Consider the following 20,832-nt stretch of genomic DNA (forward strand, 5'->3'; position numbering starts at 1 on the left):
AAGGAGAGAATTCTCTATAGGTCTCTCATGTTCCTGCATGTCTTAAACAAAAGCACTGACTGCCTTTGTTCTAAATCGTCTTTTCAAGGTGTCTGTATAATGAACAGTCTTGGAAGATTAGATAGATTTTGCAACTGGAGCAAAAGCTGGTTTCCTTAAAGCTTTGGAAGTCAGAGATAGCTTCTCCCTCTGGAGTAAAGGGCAGTCTCCTTACTGCCTGTTATAAAAGAGTTAGGTTCCCTAAATTCAGAACACCTATCTGGTAACACAGTGGACTGCTAAGGTATCATCCCTCTGAACCTCTTCATATCACTGTGTGGGAACTGGAGTTTGGGCAACTAGCATAAAAAAATGCTGGCATCATTGGACTCAATGGACATGAGTTTGAGCAAACTCTGTCAGACAGTGAAAAACAAGGAAGTCTAGCGTGCTGCAGCATATGGGGTCACAAAGAGTTGGATAAGACTTAGAGACTGAACAATAAAAACATTGCTACTGCAGGAAATAAGAAGGTGTCCTTCATCTCAAACTTAGGAGTCTCATGTCTCCTAGTAGCAACCATGAAACTGGCAGATTAACTTGAGATCTGGCAAGACACCACCTAAACCAAGTGATCAAACTCAGCACCAAATAACGAAACAGACATTCTATGCTTCTGGTACACAATGGAGAGCACACAACAAAAAGTTTACCCTCTATCTAGAAGAAGAAACAGTGATATAAAACTAAACTATGGGACATTCTGCAATAACTGTTGGCAAACGTCTTCTGTACAGGCCCAGATAGTAAACATGTTAGGCTTTGCAGGCTATAAAGTCTCTGTTGCAGCTATGCAACTTTCTGTTGTGTGAACTGGTGTGGCTGTGTTCAATCCAACTTTATTTACAAAGACAAGTGGTGGGTCTTGACCAAAGAACTGGTTTGCCCACCTTTGTTCTGTCCCATGACAACTGTTCAAGAGTCTTTCAAAAATGTCAAAAATGCCAATATCATGAAAGAAAAAAAAGGGCAGGATGACTGTTCTAGGCTTCCCTGGTGGCTCAGAGGTTAAAGCGTCTGCCTCCAATGCGGGAGACTCAGGTTTGATCCCTGGGTTGGGAAGATCCCCTGGAGAAGGAAATGGTAAACCACTCCAGTACTCTTGCCTGGAGAATCCCATGGACAGAGAAGCCTGGTAGGCTACAGTCCATGGGGCCGCAGAGAGTCGAACGTGACTGAGTGACTTCACCTTCACCTTCAATGCTATATATGACAGTACACTCAATGCTGGATCCTCAGTCAGGTGGTGGACTTTAGAGTCATTTGGGGTACCACTGAAGACATTTGAATAAGGACTAAAAATTATCCTATATTTATTTTATCAATGTTATGTTTCTTCAGTGCAATAATGGAATTAAGATGTCCTTGGGTTTTTATGAGATATATGTTGAAAACATGATGCCTGAAAATCATTTTCAAAAAGGAGAGAAAAAGTAGATGTGACAAAATGTTAAAAACAAAATAAGCTATCTACTAATCTGTACCCATCAATACTATGGGTCTATAGGTGAAAAACAAACCATAACAGTTAACCGAAAAGAAAACTGATATCTCAATGGACAACACAAAATGGAGATTTTCTTGAAAACCAACTTTTTGAAACTTTAAGGAATATAATTACATTTTATTGTACCAAGAATCACTTCAAAATTTCCAAACATAGAAGGTAAGATAGATTTTGCCAGGTATGTTAAAATTGTCAACACCAAATTGGTGGTCTTGTCTCCATTTCCTGATCTTGAAAAAATGATTCACAGGCAGTCTTTTAATTTTTTGCTAAGGCCTAATCAATAAACATGATGTTATGCTTGTATCTGCCCTGTCAAAGCCTGTATGAATGTTTAGTCAAAATATGTTTTTGTTAGTCTTAGCATTTTATGAGAGAACCCCTCTACATTTTCCCCAAATAGCCACAACTCTACAAGACCCAAACTAAACTCATCAGCTTCCCAGCCCTCAAGTAAGTTCCTTTTCTTCTAGTTCTCACCTTGATTAAGGCAGAAAATGTCCATTTGAAATGTCCATCTGGAAGAAAATGTCCATCTGGAAGGCATGCCTCTGTTTCCTTGCCTTGTACCAAGTCCTGAGGCTTTTTATCTATTTACTTTCCTTCCCTACCTATCACATTAGTCAGGCCCTTCCCAGTTCTCATTTGGACTGTAGCTTCCTCATGAGTCTCCTCCTTTTTAATTCTTTCTGTTGACCTGATCTTATTCCCTGACAAAAACTGTTCTATGGCTTTCTGCTTCCTATAGTCTATAATCCAAACTCTCTGACATCATATAAATTGCAGCAGACTATTTCTGCACATCCATAGATACTTCCTGCCACTTCCCTAGACACACTGTATCCTCTAAACTGCAAGACTATAAACATGCATGCTATCTGCTTCCCTTTGTACGTGCTGTTCCCTCTGCAACACACCCTCTTACAATACAAGTTCTATCTTGGTTACTCGGTACCTACACAATTTCTCGATGACTTCAATACAGGCACAGCAGTGTTGACATTTTAAGCAAAGAATACATTTTTAAATTTACTACACTAGGCTTTCCTTAGTTTTCATATTATTATAGAGGGAAGATTTTGACACCTCATTTTATGCACCATATTCCAAAAACATGCTAATGAATCTTAATCTTGTACCTTTGTTCAGACCTCTCCTGAGCTCCAAACCTATATCCAACCACAATCTATTTGGAAGCTTGAGATGCTAAAGCAGAAAGCTTGCAGAGCATGCAGCAGATCTGGGGTTCAAACCATCAGGTACATGGTCTCCAGCCAGCTGGTTCCCCAGACCAGGGACCTGAGAGCCATCTTTGCCAATTGCCTTTCCTTCACTTCTCACACCAAATCCATCACCCAGTTCTAGTGAGGTCATTAATAAAGACCCCAACAAAGTCCGCCTTCCTCATCTCTATCCATTCCAGGCTTCCATACATTATTGCTCCAATAACTGCAACTGCTGCTCGACTGATTTTCCTACTTTCATTTTTGCTCTCTCCTGACTTTATTCACCACATAGAAACTAGATTTATATTTTCTAAACATAAATGTTGTTGCAGTTTTCTTTATCTAAAGCTTCTCTCGTGACTCAGACAGTAAAGAATCTGCCTGCAATGTGGGAGACCCAGGTCCAATCCCTGGGTCAGGATGATCCCCTGGAATAGGAACGGCAATCCACTCCAGCATTCTTGCTTGGAGAACTCCGTGGACAGAGGAGCCTGGCAGGCTACAGGTCACGGGGTCAGACGTGACTGAGTGACGGTCACGCTCCAGTGGTTTCTCATTTTGTCTTGGCAAAATGCTCCAATTCTCAACAGCCTACAAAACCCTTCTTCAGCCTCAGGTGAAGGTGCTCTCTGCTGCTCTCAGTGGACTTCAGCCTCCCGGCAAGCAGCCTTGGTTCAGTTGTCTCTCCTTAGGTCCTTCCTTGCCACATGTTGCTACAATGTTTAAAAATTCTCTACCCCCAACCTCCCTTCTTTCCTCATTTGGTCTCAGAAGAAATGTAGCCTCCTTTAAGAGTTCTTCCCTGGATGCATCCCTTTAAAACAGGCACCACTGTTACAGGCTGTCAGTGCATGCTCCTGTCCTTCCTAGCAATTCATTTAATTTGCAACTAAATATTTGAGAGTTAGTCTCTGTTCCTCACTGGATTGAAAACTCCACTACCAAGTTAAAATCTAAGCGCTTATCTTCTAGTTCAGTGTCTGTCATAATGTAGACAATTATTATTTTGAAGAAATAAAGTAAATGATGCAAACCACAACAACAGAGGCTAAATGTCTGATAAGACAAAGAGAAGCAATAATCAAAATAGACATGACTCAGCATGAAATGACCAAAAGGACTAACCTCAGAAGGTGAGCAAAATTCAGAATACGTAAGCAAAATCACTATGGGCCAAGATAAAATAGAACTACTTGCAATAATATGCATAATTCATGTATTTACATTCTCTCTGATTATGCCAATTTTCAGAACTCAAGATTAAACTGAGACTTTGGCAGTATAAATTTATGCTTCCATCCTGAGCTTGTGATCTAAAGAAACTATTTCTCTATGCTTTCTTCCCTAAGAACAGGTAACATTTATGTCATGAAAATTTACTGTAATGATGAAAATTTAAAGGGGAAAATAGTTTGAAAAGTATAGCATTATCATACTGTAATATGAATGAAATGGGAGAATAAAAAACAACTCTGCCTAGTGTCACACCAGCATCATTTTAAAAAATAATGTAATACAGAATTTTTCTCAATGGTGATTCTGTTCTAAAATCTATTCAGTAGACCATATGCAGATTAATCTTAATATACACTTATGTCTGGTCCCTTCACTTCTTTTATCACAAACCTTCACTGCTAGTATTTTTAATATACAATTAATTCTCATACTTCTTAAGAAAGACACTAAGATTGCAACTGAGAGCTAAATGGATAAGTACGTTGAAATGAAAGATACCAAAAGAGGAAATGTAAACAATAGTAAGCCTGTATACAGAAATATGGGATTCCCAGGCGGCACTAGTGGTAAAGAACCCATCTGCCAATGCAGCAGACAAAAGAGACACAAGTTTGATCCCTGGGTCAAGAAGATCCACTGGAGGAGGCCATGGAAATCCACTCCAGTATTCTTGCCTAAGAATCCCATGGACAGAGGAACCTGTCAAGCTACAGTCCACACCATCGCAAACAGTCATACATGACTGAAGCCACTTTGCATGCACACAAGCGGAAATACATGGAATTTCATTAGCAATATGTGAAGTAAGCAATTTAGAACAAAGTCTTAGTTTTAGTCCTTTTGGCTCGTAGACAAAAATTAAGTCATAATACCTAATGCTGATGAGGATGTATGCAATCGGCACTCTCATATTTTCCAGTAGCTGTGTAAATTTTTATAACTCTTAAGTAAAAATTTAACTTAGCAATAGGCTTTAAGGGCCATAAAAATATTTTTATCTTTTGAACTGGTAAATCCACTTTTAGCAATCTATCCTGAAGACATAATTCTTGCTAAGAAATAAACTTTATGCTGGAAAGTGTTTAACTCACAGTATTTACAATCACCGAAAACCTGAAATAAAATAATGTGAGAACGATTATCACTGTTATTATGAAATCTGTACTAACAAAGAAAATGCTTATAAAATATATTAAGGGAAAATAGTAGAAAATAAAATTGCTTATATATTTTTCAAATCCATTCACATATATGTGGGAAAAGAGGCAAAAATTATTTACTAAATTCTAATAGTGATTATATTAATAGAAGGAGAAAGGGAGGAGCTAGATTTTTGCTATTTTCCTTTACTGTCTTTTTCAATGTAATTTTCCTTTTACAATGAAATTAACAAAAGAAATCTTCAGTGGCTCCCCACTATTTGTTTAATAAGGTTAAATTTATGAGCACCTTCTCCTATTCAGGGTCTTCAGTTCATCTCTATTTTCACTTGAATCTTACTCCCTAATTGCATCCCTCCCTTAACATGTTCCCTCCCAGCGAGTCCAATAGTGGTCTCATTTTAAGTTTACTTAGTTGAGTAGATTTTTTTTTTTTTCTTTTTGAACATTTCCTGATACACTCTCTGTGGGATGGAGATATATTTAAGGTGATGCAATGTGGAACTTTTAAGAAAAGTTCTATTCCCATAAAAAGATTGCTTATGAAACCAGTAACCTATTTAATTTGGAAATAGAAAGCTTTATACTAGTATCACTATCACTACACCAGTAATTTTTTTTATTTTGTGGGCAGAAGAGTAATTCATTTTATTTCCAATGTACCATATATATCAAAATAGGAAGTAAAGTTGCTTCAATTAATCAGTTTAAAGGAGTTGAGTTATATTCCACATCTAGAATTTTGTTCTCTTATTTAATATTCATTCCATTAAAATTTTAAGAGGCAAAGCAAACAAACATTCAATATTGATTTTTCAATATAATAACTAGGTAAAGCTAATGACAGGATTATAAGAACTGAGGTAGTATCTAGTGATGGTTTTAAGAAACTTCTTTAGCATTTATAGTTATTCAATGCCTATAAATTCTGGGTATGAGAGGTCTTAACAAACAAGTACATTTTACAGCTACATCTGATAGTGTGAAACAGTAAATAAATATTTATCACATTGAGGAAAAAGTCCAAACTTTGTGGCCTAATATGAAACTTACCCTATAATTTTCCATAGCAATATCCACAGTATTGGTAAGGCTGTTGGATTCCTAGGATACCCCTCTAAAGCCTATCTTTACATTGAGAATTATCTTATTACATTGAGAGTTTGGTAGGACAGCCTGAGAAAGTCCTGTATCCTAAAAGTTTAGTTGACATATAGAATGGTTTTCAGGATGGCTGATGAGAATATGAAGTCATGTGCAACAGGACACCTTTACACACAAGACATGTCCAATGTGAATAACTGAGAAGGGCTGTTGTCATCATGGAGAAAATAAAGTCACTACAAAACAGTTCAGAGCTTTTGCACTTAAGAAGGACTCTAAGTTATGGGTAAAGAAATTTTTTAAAAATGAAGAAAAAAGGCCCTGCATGCTCACTCCATGTCCTAGGCAGTACCTCAATTACTTAGTGAACTTTAATTCTCACAACTTCTCTGCCATGGAGGCAGAATAATGCAATACACCATGGAGGACTACAGAAATGGGAGAGGCGCTATGAGGGTAAAGAGTTTGATCTCTAGGTTCAAATATATCTGGCCCTTATTATCCATATAACCTTGGGAAAATTAACTAGCTTCTCTTAAGCTTCCATTTTCTCACGTATAAGGGAAGAAGAAAAATGAAGGTATTGGTAAGTACTATTAAACTAGCAGTAGAAGCGTTGGTCACTTACTCGTATCCAACTTTTTTCCATCCCACCAACTGCCCGCCAATCTCCTCTGTCCATGGGATTCTCCAGGCAAGAATACTGGAGTGGACTGCCATTTCCTTCTCCAGAAGTTTTTTCTGATCCAGGGATTGAACCCAGGTATCCTGCATTGCAGGCAGATTTTTTGGCTGTCTGAGCTATAGGGAAGTCCTTCATCTATAAAGAAAGAAGAAAAATGAAGATATTGGTAAGTACTGTTAAAGTTTCTTCCAAGCACATAATAGAGTTGTATTTCCTGTTTTCATTGTGGGTGGGTGATGCAATATGATTAGTTCCGGCTAAATGAGTTATGACCAGAAGTGAAGAAATTATTTTTGAGTCAAGGACAGAGGAGACTGGCAGGCTACAGTCCATGGGGTTGCAAAGAGTCGGACACAACTAAAGTGACTTAGCGTGCACGCATGCAAGGCATTTAACTGTCAATGCAAGATCCCACAGAACTCTTTTTCCTCTGGCACCACAATGGCCACATTTGAGATGGGTGGAGAAGGAAATGGCAACCCACTCCAGCATTCTTGCCTGGAAAATCCCATGGATGGAGGAGTCTCGCAGGCTACAGTCCATGGGGTCGCAAAGAGTTGGACATGACTGAGTGACTTCACTTCACTCTTAGAACTGGACATGGAACAACAGACTGGTTCCAAATAGGAAAAGGAGTATGTCAAGGCTGTATATTGTCACCCTGCTTATTTAACTTCTATGCAGAGTACATCATGAGAAACGCTGGACTGGAAGAAGCACAAGCTGGAATCAAGATTGCAGGGAGAAATATCAATAACCTCAGATATGCAGATGACACCACCCTTATGGCAGAAAGTGAAGAGGAACTCAAAAGCCTCTTGATGAAAGTGAAAGAGGAGAGTGAAAAGTTGGCTTAAAGCTCAACATTCAGAAAACGAAGATCATGGCATCTGGTCCCATCACTTCATGGCAGATAGATGGGGAAACAGTGTCAGACTTTATTTTTCTGGGCTCCAAAATCACTGCAGATGGTGACTGCAGCCATGAAATTAAAAGATGCTTACTCCTTGGAAAGAAAGTTATGACCAACCTAGACAGCATATTGAAAAGCAGAGACATTGCTTTGCCAACAAAAGTCCGTCTAGTCAAGGCTATGGTTTTTCCAGTGGTCATGTATGGATGTGAGAGTTGGACTGTGAAGAAAGCTGAGCGCCGAAGAATTGATGCTTTTGAACTGTGGTGTTGGAGAAGACTCTTGAGAGTCCCCTGGACTGCAAGGAGATCCAACCAGTCCATTCTGAAGGAGATCAGCCCTGGGATTTCTTTGGAAGGACTGATGCTAAAGCTGAAACTCCAGTACTTTGGCCACCTCATGGGAAGAGTTGACTCATTGGGAAAGACTCTGATACTGGGAGAGATTGGGGGCAGGAGGAGAAGGGGATGACAGAGGATGAGATGGCTGAATGGCATCACTGACTCAATGGACATGAGTTTGAGTGAACTCTGGGAGTTGGTGATGGACAGGGAGGCCTGGCGTGCTGTGATTCATGGGGTCGCAAAGAGTAGGACAAGACTGAGTGACTGAACTGAACTGAACTCTTGTCAGAAAAGATCCTCAAGCAACCAGAATAAACGGAGCCCACTTGTCAATCTAAATTGGACAGGTGGCATGAGCAAGAAATAAATGTAGGCGTAAGCCACCAGGATTATGGGATTGCTTTATTACTGAAGTGTAACCTAGGCAATATAGATTGATAAAGGTAATTTCTATCTTATAGTGTCATGAAGGTTTAATAAAGTACTATCAGAAGTATTTTTCACAGTGTCTAGCAAACAGTTCCCAGGTGGCTCTAGTGGTAAAGAATCTGCGTGCCAATTCAGGAGAACTAAGAGACGCTGGTTCGATCCCTGGGTTGGGAAGATGCCCCAGAGGAGGAAATGGCAACCCACTCCAGTATTCTTGCCTGGAAAACACCATGGACAGAGAAGCTTGGCAGGCTACAGTCCATGGGGTCACAAGGAGTCGGACGCTACTAAAGTGACTTAGCAACGGCAAACAGTAAATACTCAAAAAGTGACATCTATAAGATGATTATTATACGTTATTATCTTTTATCAGTTAGAATACTGAGGTTGTAAAATCTTCTGTAATGTGCCTCAGGACACACTGCTGTTGAGTGACAGAGTTGCTTCCGTAACATCCACTGCCAAAGATCTGTTTATTTTTAAAGTCATCTCACTCTCCTCTTGTCATCAAACATGGCTAAAACACATCCCCAACCCTCTAATAATTATTATCTTTTTGTTCATACATGTGCCTTTTTTGTTACTGTTCTAAAACCCACTTTCTGTTACACAAAAATTTGACTTAACCTCTATTTCTTCCACAAAGTCAACTGGAATCAATTTAATTGCAGATAGTCCATTGTATTTATTTGAAACATAATTTCATGTGATTTTATAAGACAGCTGTGTATGGCATGGGGTGTAAAGAAAGGAAACTGCATTTCCCAGAATCCCTTGCCAGTAGGATTCTGGTTAGTTTCTTCTAAGGAGAAATTCCAATGAGCTTTGAAGGCAGAGGAGAAAACAACATACTTTGAGGATTTTAACTGCCTCATGGAAATGACTGAAAGCAAACAGATTGGGTGTTAATCACGTTTTTACATTTGGAAGGAGTTTACTATAAACCTTGCCTCACACCACCGCAAAAGCATCAACAAATCACTACCATTACCACAAAACAATATCAGGCCAAACTAAAGAAGTCTTTGCTGTGCAAGACGTAAAACAATTCCTGAGACACCAAACTTCCACGAACAGCAGGCAAGCTGTAGTTTAAGGAAGATATAATCACTGCACTCACTAACAAGGGAGTAATGACAAGGAGGAAATTCTAAAAGGTGAAGGCAGCTTTCAGAGACAAAAAGGAAATGCAATTCCTCACAGAAGGTGCCTCCATGACTTCTGTGCACGTGTATGTGTGTGTTCTGGAGTGAGAGTGGGACTGTTTAGTACAAACAGTACTGTTTGTACATGGGATGGATGTGTGTGGAGGATGGACAATTTGTCTTTTAATTTCACAGAGTCTCAGAATAAGGAGAACCATGTCTAGACCTGATGGAGCATTGATGTGTCTCCTAGATATTTTGGAGATTGAGTTGATTGTAATGACTGACTGGTTATTTGGATTTTCATCCATACAGAAGGACTGAGTGTGTTTTCTGCAGGGTAAGAGAAATGGAAAAAAATGTATTTGGCAAACAGAAGGGCAGGCTGTAGCAAGAACAATGTTATGTACTCATCAATTCCTAGTTCATCTTCCTTTTCCTGGGCACACTGGAAAACTACATTTACAGACTCCCACAAATGTTACTGAATTCTGGAATGTGAGCAAAAGGGACAAGAGTCGCTTCTGTTGCTAAGGCAGTTAAGTATCTATGAACTCTGCACACACTTTTTTTTTCTTTTTCACTCCTGAGATTGCTGCTAAGTCACTTCAGTCATGTCCAACTTTGTGCGACCCCAGAGATGACAGCCCACCAGGCTCCCCCATCCCTGGGATTCTCCAGGCAAGAACAGTGGAGTGGGTTGCCATTTCCTTCTCCAATGCATGAAAGTGAAAAGTGAAAGTGAAGTCGCTCAGTCGTGTCCGACTCTTAGCGACCCCATGAACTGCAGCCTACCAGGCTCCTCCGTCCATGGGATTTTCCAGGCAAGAGTACTGGAGTGGGGTGCCATTGCCTTCTCCACTCCTGAGATTAGAAGCCACTTTTTAGATGACATAGTTGAAAGATGGAAGCAGCCTGAGACCTGAATCACTGTTTGGGCATTTTCTACCTATAAATCCTCCTCTGGCTGCATTGGACTGTGACAGGAGGGAGAAATAAACTTTATAAATGAAGTCATTAATATTATGGGGCTGTTACAAAAGTTGTCACTAATGATTGTGATGGGACTGGTCATACTTACTGAACAGGATAAACCAGGGGAAACTGGAACAAAAAGGTCAGTGAGATCTTTAGGGCTAATGGGCAATCATGGCAATCAGGTTAAGATTTGGTTGGTTGCCAAATACAACAATGAACTCAAATGTAGATCTGAGATCAGAAAATCGGTCCGGCATAGTGATGTCTTAATTTAGTTGCTAGTATATATGCTTGTTCCTTCAGGTAAGAAACAGAGTCTTTTCAACTTTGCATCCCAGGCATACAATGCAGAAGAGATAAGATGAAATGTCTAAACTGAGCATGGGTTTCAGGCTGCTTCTCAAAGCAGAGCAGATATGCAAGAGGAGATCATTTTGGTTGTAGAAAGTCAGCGAGCAAGTATCTAGACCTAGACTTAGGAAGCTGGGTTCTCAGGGCCAGTGAGACCAGGCCAGCTACCCTGTGCATGCCAATGCTAGTCAAGAGACATTTCACAGAGGTCCCTCCATTCCTGGGCCTGGGGTCACAGCAGGTTATAGCATCTGGAAAGAGGCTAAGTATAGAGGTTACATTAGCCAAGTTATTAGATTAAGAGATTATGCAGGTACACGCAGATATACCATATCTGTATTATCTTTTAAAATGACTATTTAACTTTGTATTATTTTTTACTTGATAACATATGTATGCAACTTAGCATGCATGCATATACATGTTTAAAAATATCATAAAACATAGGAGAATATTATCTAAATAACTGAATCTATATGTCATTAATCATAAAGAGATTCCAGGAATTCTTCCAATAGGTTACTGGTGATTTATGAAACTACATAAAGAATATGCTTGCAAAAAATAAAAGATTTAGTCATAGATATAACTAGTAATAAATGAACAAAGGTATTCACTTTTCAAAATTTTACACTACTTAGCACTGAAGAGAGAGGTTTGCAAAGTGATTTCCCGAGATAATGAAAGAGGAAAAGAGAATTTTATCATCCAGCACTTACATAGGGAAGATGGAAAAATACAGAACATTTTCTATCTGGTGAAATAAACATATATCTGTATGTACAAGCATATGAGGGCAGACAAATCAGATGGGAAATTATTAGATGAAAAGCTCTAAAGGAACAAATCAGGAAAAGAAACAAAGCCCAGAATCGTAAATTCCAGAAATATTTGTGTTTAGTGATTACTGAACTCTTTCCACAGGAAAATGTGCTAAATTTTACTAGATTTTTACAAGCACAAATTTTCTATAATCACACATACAAACGACACTGCTTTTATATGATATTAAAATTTAAAAATTGATTGATTGATTTGTTCTTAATTATTTATTAAGGGTTCACTATGTCCTGGCATTGTGAAAGTATTAAATAAGTGAAATAAGCAAAATAAAAGGAAGGAATAAAATGACATGATTCTAAAAAAATTCTCTAATGTAATAAAGACACTCAACACATCAGAAGAGGCTGTTAATAAGCAAAGCAAATATATTTAAAAGAATTGGTCATTAAGCTTCAGTATCACATCACAGAAAATGTATTTAAAATATATGTCTGAAGCAGGAGGCTTAAGTCCAAACCCTGACTCCAGGGAACTCCTGACTCCAAGGAACATTAATTGACAGGAGCTCATCAAACGCCTCCATACCGACACTGAAACCAAGCACCACACAAGGGCCAACAAGTTCCAGGACAAGACCATACCAAGAAAATTCTCCAGCAACAAAGGAACACAGCCCTGAGCTTCAAGATACAGGCTGCCCAAAGTCACCCCAAAACCATAGACATCTCATAACTCATTACTGGACATTTCATTACACTCCAGAGAGAAGAAATACAGCTCCACCCACCAGAACACTGACACAAGCTTCCCTAACCAGGAAACCTTGACAAGCCACCTGTACAAACCCACACACAGCGAGGAAACGCCACAATAAAGAGAAGAAAAAAAAAGAACAAAAAAAAAGAACACCACAAACTGCCAGAATACAGAAAGGACACCCCAAACTCAGCAATTTAAACAAGATGAAGAGACAGAGAAATAGCCAGCAGATAAAGGAACAGGATAAATGCCCACCAAACCAAAACAAAGAGGAAGAGATAGGGAATCTACCTGAAAAAGAATTCCGAATAATGATAGTGAAATTGATCCAAAATCTTGAAATTAAAATGGAATCACAGATAAATAGTCTGGAGACAAGGATTGAGAAGATGCAAGAAAGGTTTAACAAGGACCTAGAAGAAATAAAAAAGAGTCAATATATAATGAATAATGCAATAAATGAAATTAAAAACACTCTGGAGGCAACAAATAGTAGAATAACAGAGGCAGAAGATAGGATTAGTGAATTAGAAGATAGAATGGTAGAAATAAATGAATCAGAGAGGATAAAAGAAAAACGAATTAAAAGAAATGAGGACAATCTCAGAGACCGCCAGGACAATATTAAATGCTACAACATTCGAATCATAGGGGTCCCAGAAGAAGAAGACAAAAAGAAAGACCATGAGAAAATACTTGAGGAGATAATAGTTGAAAACTTCCCTAAAATGGGGAAGGAAATAATCACCCAAGTCCAAGAAACCCAGAGAGTCCCAAACAGGATAAACTCAAGGCGAAACACCCCAAGACACATATTAATCAAATTAACAAAGATCAAACACAAAGAACAAATATTAAAAGCAGCAAGGGAAAAACAACAAATACACACAAGGGAATTCCCATAAGGATAACAGCTGATCTTTAAATAGAAACTCTTCAAGCCAGGAGGGAATGGCAAGACATACTTAAAGTGATGAAAGAAAATAACCTACAGCCCAGATTATTGTACCCAGCAAGGGTCTCATTCAAGTATGAGGAGAAATCAAAAGCTTTTCAGACAAGCAAAAGCTGAGAGAATTCTGCACCACCAAACCAACTCTCCAACAAATACTTAAGGATATTCTCTAGACAGGAAACACAAAAACAGTGTATAAATTCGAACCCAAAACAATAAAGTAAATGGCAATGGGATCATACTTATCAGTAATTACCTTAAACATAAATGGGTTGAATGCCCCAACCAAAAGACAAAGACTGGCTGAATGGATACAAAAATAAGGCCCCTACATATGTTGTCTACAAGAGACCCACCTCAAAACAGGAGACACATACAGACTGAAAGTGAAGGGCTGGAAAAAGATTTTCCATGCAAATAGGGACCAAAAGAAAGCAGGAGTAGCAATACTCATATCAGATAAAATAGACTTTAAAACAAAGGCTGTGAAAAGAGACAAAGAAGGTCACTACATAATGATCAAAGGATCAATCCAAGAAGAAGATATAACAATTATAAATATATATGCACCCAACACGGGAGCACCGCAGTATGTAAGACAAATGCTAACAAGTATGAAAGGAGAAATTAACAATAACACAATAATAGTGGGAGACTTTAATACCCTACTCACACCTATGGATAGATCAACTAAACAGAAAATTAACAAGGAAACACAAACTTTAAACGATACAATAGACCAGTTAGACCTAATTGATATCTATAGCACATTTCATCCCAAAACAATGAAATTTCACCTTCTTCTCAAGCGCACATGGAACCTTCTCCAGGATAGATCACATTCTGGGCCATAAAGCTAGCCTTAGTAAATTCAAAAAAATAGAAATCATTCCAAGCATCTTTTCTGACCACAATGCAGTAAGATTAGATCTCAATTACAGGAGAAAAACTATTAAAAAATCCAACATATGGAGGCTGAACAACACCCTGCTGAATAACCAACAAATCACAGAAGAAATCAAAAAAGAAATCAAAATTTGCATAGAAACAAATGAAAATGAAAACACAACAACCCAAAACCTGTGGGACACGGTAAAAGCAGTCCTAAGGGGAAAGTTCATAGCAATACAGGCACACCTCAAGAAACAAGAAAAAAGTCAAATAAATAACCTAACTCTATACCTAAAGCAACTAGAAAAGGAAGAAATGAAGAACCCCAGGGTTAGTAGAAGGAAAGAAATCTTAAAAATTAGAGCAGAAATAAATGCAAAAGAAACAAAAGAGACCATAGCAAAAATCAACAAAACCAAAAGCTGGTTCTTTGAAAGGATAAATAAAATTGACAAACCATTAGCCAGACTCATCAAGAAACAAAGGGAGAAAAATCAAATCAATAAAATTAGAAATGAAAATGGAGAGATCACAACAGACAACACAGAAATACAAAGGATCATAAGAGACTACTATCAACAATTATATGCCAATAAAATGGACAATGTAGAGGAAATGGACAAATTCTTAGAAAAGTACAACTTTCCAAAACTCGACCAGGAAGAAATAGAAATCTTAACAGACCCATCACAAGCACGGAAATTGAAACTGTAATCAAAAATCTTCCAGCAAACAAAAGCCCAGGTCCAGACGGCTTCACAGCTGAATTCTACCAAAAATTTAGAGAAGAGTTAGCACCTATCCTGATCAAACTCTTCCAGAAAATTGCAGAGGAAGGTAAACTTCCAAACTCATTCTATGAGGCCACCATCACCCTAATACCAAAACCTGACAAAGAGCCCACAAAAAAAGAAAACTACAGGCCAATATCACTGATGAACATAGATGCAAAAATCCTTAACAAAATTCTAGCAATCGGAATCCAACAACACATTAAAAAGATCATACACCATGACCAAGTGGGCTTTATCCCAGGGATGCAAGGATTCTTCAATATCCGCAAATCAATCAATGTAATACACCACATTAACAAATTGAAAAATAAAAACCATATGATTATCTCAATAGATGCAGAGAAAGCCTTTGACAAAATTCAACATCCATTTATGATAAAAACTCTCCAGAAAGCAGGAATAGAAGGAACATACCTCAACATAATAAAAGCTATATATGACAAACCCACAGCAAACAGTATCCTCAATGGTGAAAAATTGAAAGCATTTCCTCTAAAGTCAGGAACAAGACAAGGGTGCCCACTTTCACTTTTAAAATTTGTATGCCAATTAATTAAAATAGATTATTTTCTAGAAAATATAACATCAAAAAATGAAAAATAGAACTACTATATGATCCAGCAATTCTACTTCTGGGTATATACCCTAAGAAAATAAAAACACTAATTTGAAAAGATACATGCACCTTAATGTTCATAGCAGCATTATTCACAATAGCCAAGACATGGAAACAACCTAAGAGCCCTTCAACAGATGGATGGATAAAGAAGATGTGTGTACACACACACATGTACCTATAATGGAATACTATTCAACCATAATAAAGAATTAAATCTTGCCATTTGTAACAACATGGATGGACCTAAAGAGTATTATGCTTAATGAAATAAGTCATACAGAGAAAGACAAATACTCTCTTATTACTTCTATGTGGAATCCAAAAAATAAATGAATAAATATAACAAAACAGAAACAGACTCACAGATATGGAGAACAAACTAGTGGTTACTAGTCGGGAGAGGGAAGGGGAGAGAAGAAAGCTGTGGATAGGGGATTAAGAGGTACAAACTACTACATATAAAATAAATATACTACAAGGACATATTCTTCAGCACAAGGAATATAGCCAACATTTTATAATAACTTTATGGATGGAATACAATCTATACAACTTTTGAATTACTATACTATATACCTGGAGTAATATATTATTAGAAATCAACTATATTTTAATAAAAAACTAATAATTAAGAATTAATAAAAACATGAATAGGACTATAAGCCCAAAATAAATTGAATAAGCAGCTAAAAAACAACTTGCCAAACAAATTTAAAAAGCAAAACAAAATTAAAAACACATAAATCAGTAAACCTCACTAGACCCAGACACGTTTATAGATATATTCTATCAAATAATGAAAGCACTGATAACCCTCACCTTAAATTGTTTCACAGAGTAGAAAAGATTCTCCTCAGTCCATTTTATTAGGCTAGCACAACCTTTATACCAAAAATTGATTAACAAAACATTTTATTAACTTAGATGCAAAAATACTAAGTAAAATATCAGTTTTGGATAACTGATTTTTGATTTTCAAGGTATTTAAAAACATGTATCAAGGTAAGGTTCAGAAGTGGTTTATTCCAGTGAGGCACTGTTGCTTTAAGATTAGAAAATCTATGAATATAACTCTCTACAATCAACGAATGTGGGAGAAAAACCAGGCAATGATCGTAACAGATGTGAAGGAATATTTGCTAAAATTTAACATTCATGATGCAGAGTACATCATGAGAAATGCTGGGCTGAAAGAAGCACAAGCTGGAATCAAGATTGCAGGGAGAAATATCAATAACCTCAGATGTGCCGATGACACCACCCTTATGCCAGAAAGTGAAGAGGAACTAAAAAGCCTCTTGATGAAAGTGAAAGAGGAGAGTGAAAAAGTTGGCTTAAAGCTCAACATTCAGAAAACGAAGATCATGGCATCTGGTCCCATCACTTCATGGGAAATAGATGGGGAAACAATGGAAACAGTGTCAGACTTTATTTTTTTGGGCTCCAAAATCACTGCAGATGGTGATTACAGCCATGAAATTAAAAGACGCTTACTCCTTGGAAGAAAAGTTATGACCAACCTAGACAGCATATTGAAAAGCAGAGCCATCACTTCGTCAACAAAGGTCCGTCTAGTCAAGGCTATGGTTTTTTCAGTGGTCATGTATGGATGTGAGAGTTGGACTGTGAAGAAAGCTGAGCGCCGAAGAATTGATGCTTTTGAACTGTGGTGTTGGAGAAGACTCTTGAGAGTCCCTTGGACTGCAAGGAGATCCAACCAGTCCATTCTGAAGGAGATCAGCCCTGGGATTTTTTTGGAAAGAATGATGCAAAAGCTGAAACTCCAGTACTTTGGCCACCTCATGGGAAGAGTTGACTCATTGGAGAAGACTCTGACTCTGTGAGGGATTGGGGGCAGGAGGAAAAGGGGATGACAGAGGATGAGATGGCTGGATGGCATCACGGACTCAATGGACGTGAGTTTGAGTGAACTTCGGGAGGTGGTGATGGACAGGGAGGCCTGGCATGCTGCGATTCATGGGGTCGCAAAGAGTCAGACATGCCTAAGCGACTGAACTGAACTGAACTGAGAAATGGAAACAGTCACACACAGCCACTGAACATGGAGACTGGCCCATTTTAAGAGTATTTGTAATACCTGGACAAAGATGTATGTACATATGATCCTATTTCTATAGGTGAAAAAGGTATCATGTTAAAATTACTCACTTAAAATGGATCTGTAATAACAAAATACTGGAAGTCATCTAACTATTGGAGACAACCTAAACAGAAAAATCTAGAATATCTAAGTAAACTGCATTATATATTCTTACTGAAAGTGAATATTGATAGGACACACTTTATTGAACAGGAAAAAGAAAACTGCAGTGAGAGAGTCAGTTCCTAGGCAGGTTGATTGGGAGTTTAGGGGTCCCCAAGGAGAGAGGGGTCTGGAATTCTCAAGGAGGAAGAAAGGACAAACTTTTTTTCTTTCTCCACATTCCTTAGGATTATATAACAATAATATATCTTGCCTAAGGACAGTCTTTGGATTAAACCTTCTGGCTAATTCTATTATCTTAAAATGTAACTTATGGGAGTAGGTCTGATGAGGTCTTACAACCTCCAGACACTCTTTGGATTCATTGGAGAGTATATAACTTCATTGTTAACACTAGCAAGTGGGTACTCTTTCTGCCCCCTTCTGATGCCTATGTCAGAAGCTCTCTCTATCTCCTTTATACTTTAATAAAACTTTATTACACAAAAGCTCTGAGCGATCAAGCCTCGTCTCTGGCCCCGGATTGAATTCTTCTCCTCCGGGGGCCAAGAATCCCAGTGTATTTGCGTGATTCAACAACCTTTCAGCAGAAGGTGATATTATAAAACCTACAAAATTATGATATCTATTATATTTATATATTTTTATATATATATACAGGCATTCAGTTAATCTATAACAACATGTATTTAAATTGTAAACAATTTCAAAACAGGGAGGAGAGATGGTATGTTAGGGTATATTAATCATAACAATTTGTATCTTTTAATTTATTATAGGTCATAAAACCTAAGAAAATAAAAGTGTTTAAAAATTACTCTTTGGTTAATACTTATCAAGTAAGGCTTTTTATATTAATGATAATTAGAAGCAGTTTCAAAATTTCAATATAGCTGAATATGGTATGACAACATATGAAATGTTATGATTATTAGATAATATATATATATTAAGTATAGTGTCTGGCACTTGACCAGTATTAGCAATCATCACTATTACATATACTACTACTATTACTTTTATTAGATAAGCACACAAGCTAAGCTGATACATGGAAACACAAACTGAAACAACGTTCGGTGGAAAAGCAGAATACTAATTAGAATGTTTTATAAATTAAAGCAACCACAAAATACATTCACATCCATTAACAATGACTTTAAAATAACGTTAATCTTGGTAAAATTAAATGTTTATTAAATGACTTAATTTGTAAATTGAATTATACTGTCACTAAAATTTCTCAAAATTCTACATTATTCTAAGTTTCTAGTTTACTTTGCTAATAGGCATAGGCATTTAAAAAATCATTTAAGAAACTACAAATGTGACAACTGGTTTCATTTTGAATAAAATCTCCTTCATAAATGATGCATAATCCCTGAAATCATTAACCTCTGAAAATAAAAATAATTTAACAGTTGCTTCTACTACATAACTTGATAACTGCACTATTTTTATCACACATTTTATAGTTAATATGACTTGGTTTACTAAAAGAAACATCTATAAAAGCACTAGGAGAATTTAGTGACTAAAACTATTATGTGCTTGTAGTTTTAATTTTACCAACTGAGCTATCAGGGAATCAGAAAGGAAATAGATTATCTTGTATTTTATACCTTCACCCAGCACTGAATTAATTGGACAGTCCTTCTTATACAATGGCCTGAACTTTTTTTTAACCAAGGTCAACAAGAACATAGCAAGTTCAGTGGGAAGTCTAGGTCATACACCAAGGGGAGAGAGAAGAAAGAGAGTTTTTTCCCCCTCAATTCCTGGATCCTCTTCAGGGTTTATACTGTGACCAATGAATATGAGCTATGAGGCTTATTTAGAGCCCCTGACATTTGTATTAAGCAGAAGAAGATTTTGTCTCTTCTCCTCAAATCATGATCATACTAGGTTACAAGAAGCTATGTCTATGTTTACACCTCTTTAAAAATCCGTTTAATGTTCCCTTCTATATCATCTATTCCAGTTACTTGTTTGCATATGCAGTCTATCCAGTATGGGGCCTGGAATGGTTATATGAGCATGTCCTTGAACTAACAGGGCTGGTGATCATTGCTCATCCAGGAAGTATCACGGCACTCTGTAATGAAGGTATCATTTATTTTTTCCAGCAGAGTCAGGTCAGGAAGAGGTTTTCCTATGTAAGGGAGAGAAATACAATCCTCCCCACTGCCTAAGAGCAGAGACAACAGCTAGCAGAGGGAACACAGATGGGGACAGATGGCTTAGACTAGAGAGACATCTCCAGAGCCAATGGGACACATGCCATTTCTGGATTACCATTTTACATCTCTAGCCATATAGGGATCAGAAATATTTAGCTGTCCAAGGCACATACAGCTGTAACTAGAGATGTCTGAGAAAGACTGCTATGTAGGCCAAATGAAGTAACATTAGTACCAAGGACACACATCATTCTCACAGTTCCCTAAGTCATTCTAGAAAGGACACACCATCCACATTTTGTTTTTTATATCAACTATATTTTGAAGGTGTTTTCAGCTTCAGCTTTCAAAGATAAACTTCTGGAAAAAGATCTTTAATACAATCTGGGTGAAGGAGTTAGTGCCTTATAATCTTGTGTAGCTCACATGCTCTGCCTCATTTCTGGGGATTTGAAACTACAAGGATTTTAATCACTTCTAAAGTAAGCAAAGCTAAGCAAAGATTAGCCT

General features: G+C 37.5%; 1 protein-coding gene across 7 annotated transcripts in view; it reads right to left on the reverse strand.

The window, feature by feature from the left end:
• The window catches only part of FAM13A (family with sequence similarity 13 member A), a 330,402-nt gene that overhangs the window by 149,393 nt on the left and 160,177 nt on the right, over positions 1–20,832 (reverse strand). For 5 of the 7 annotated variants that reach the window (XM_055587622.1, XM_055587621.1, XM_055587620.1 and 2 more), the window contains exon 7: positions 6,901–7,092. The exons of the other annotated variants lie outside the window; for them this stretch is intronic. In XM_055587622.1, the coding sequence (XP_055443597.1) occupies positions 6,901–7,092 (192 nt within the window). The remainder of the gene's footprint in view (positions 1–6,900; positions 7,093–20,832) is intronic. 7 annotated transcript variants of the gene reach the window in all.

This window comes from Bubalus kerabau, chromosome 7 (genome assembly GCF_029407905.1).
Source record: "Bubalus kerabau isolate K-KA32 ecotype Philippines breed swamp buffalo chromosome 7, PCC_UOA_SB_1v2, whole genome shotgun sequence".
Taxonomy (NCBI): Eukaryota; Metazoa; Chordata; class Mammalia; order Artiodactyla; family Bovidae; genus Bubalus; species Bubalus kerabau.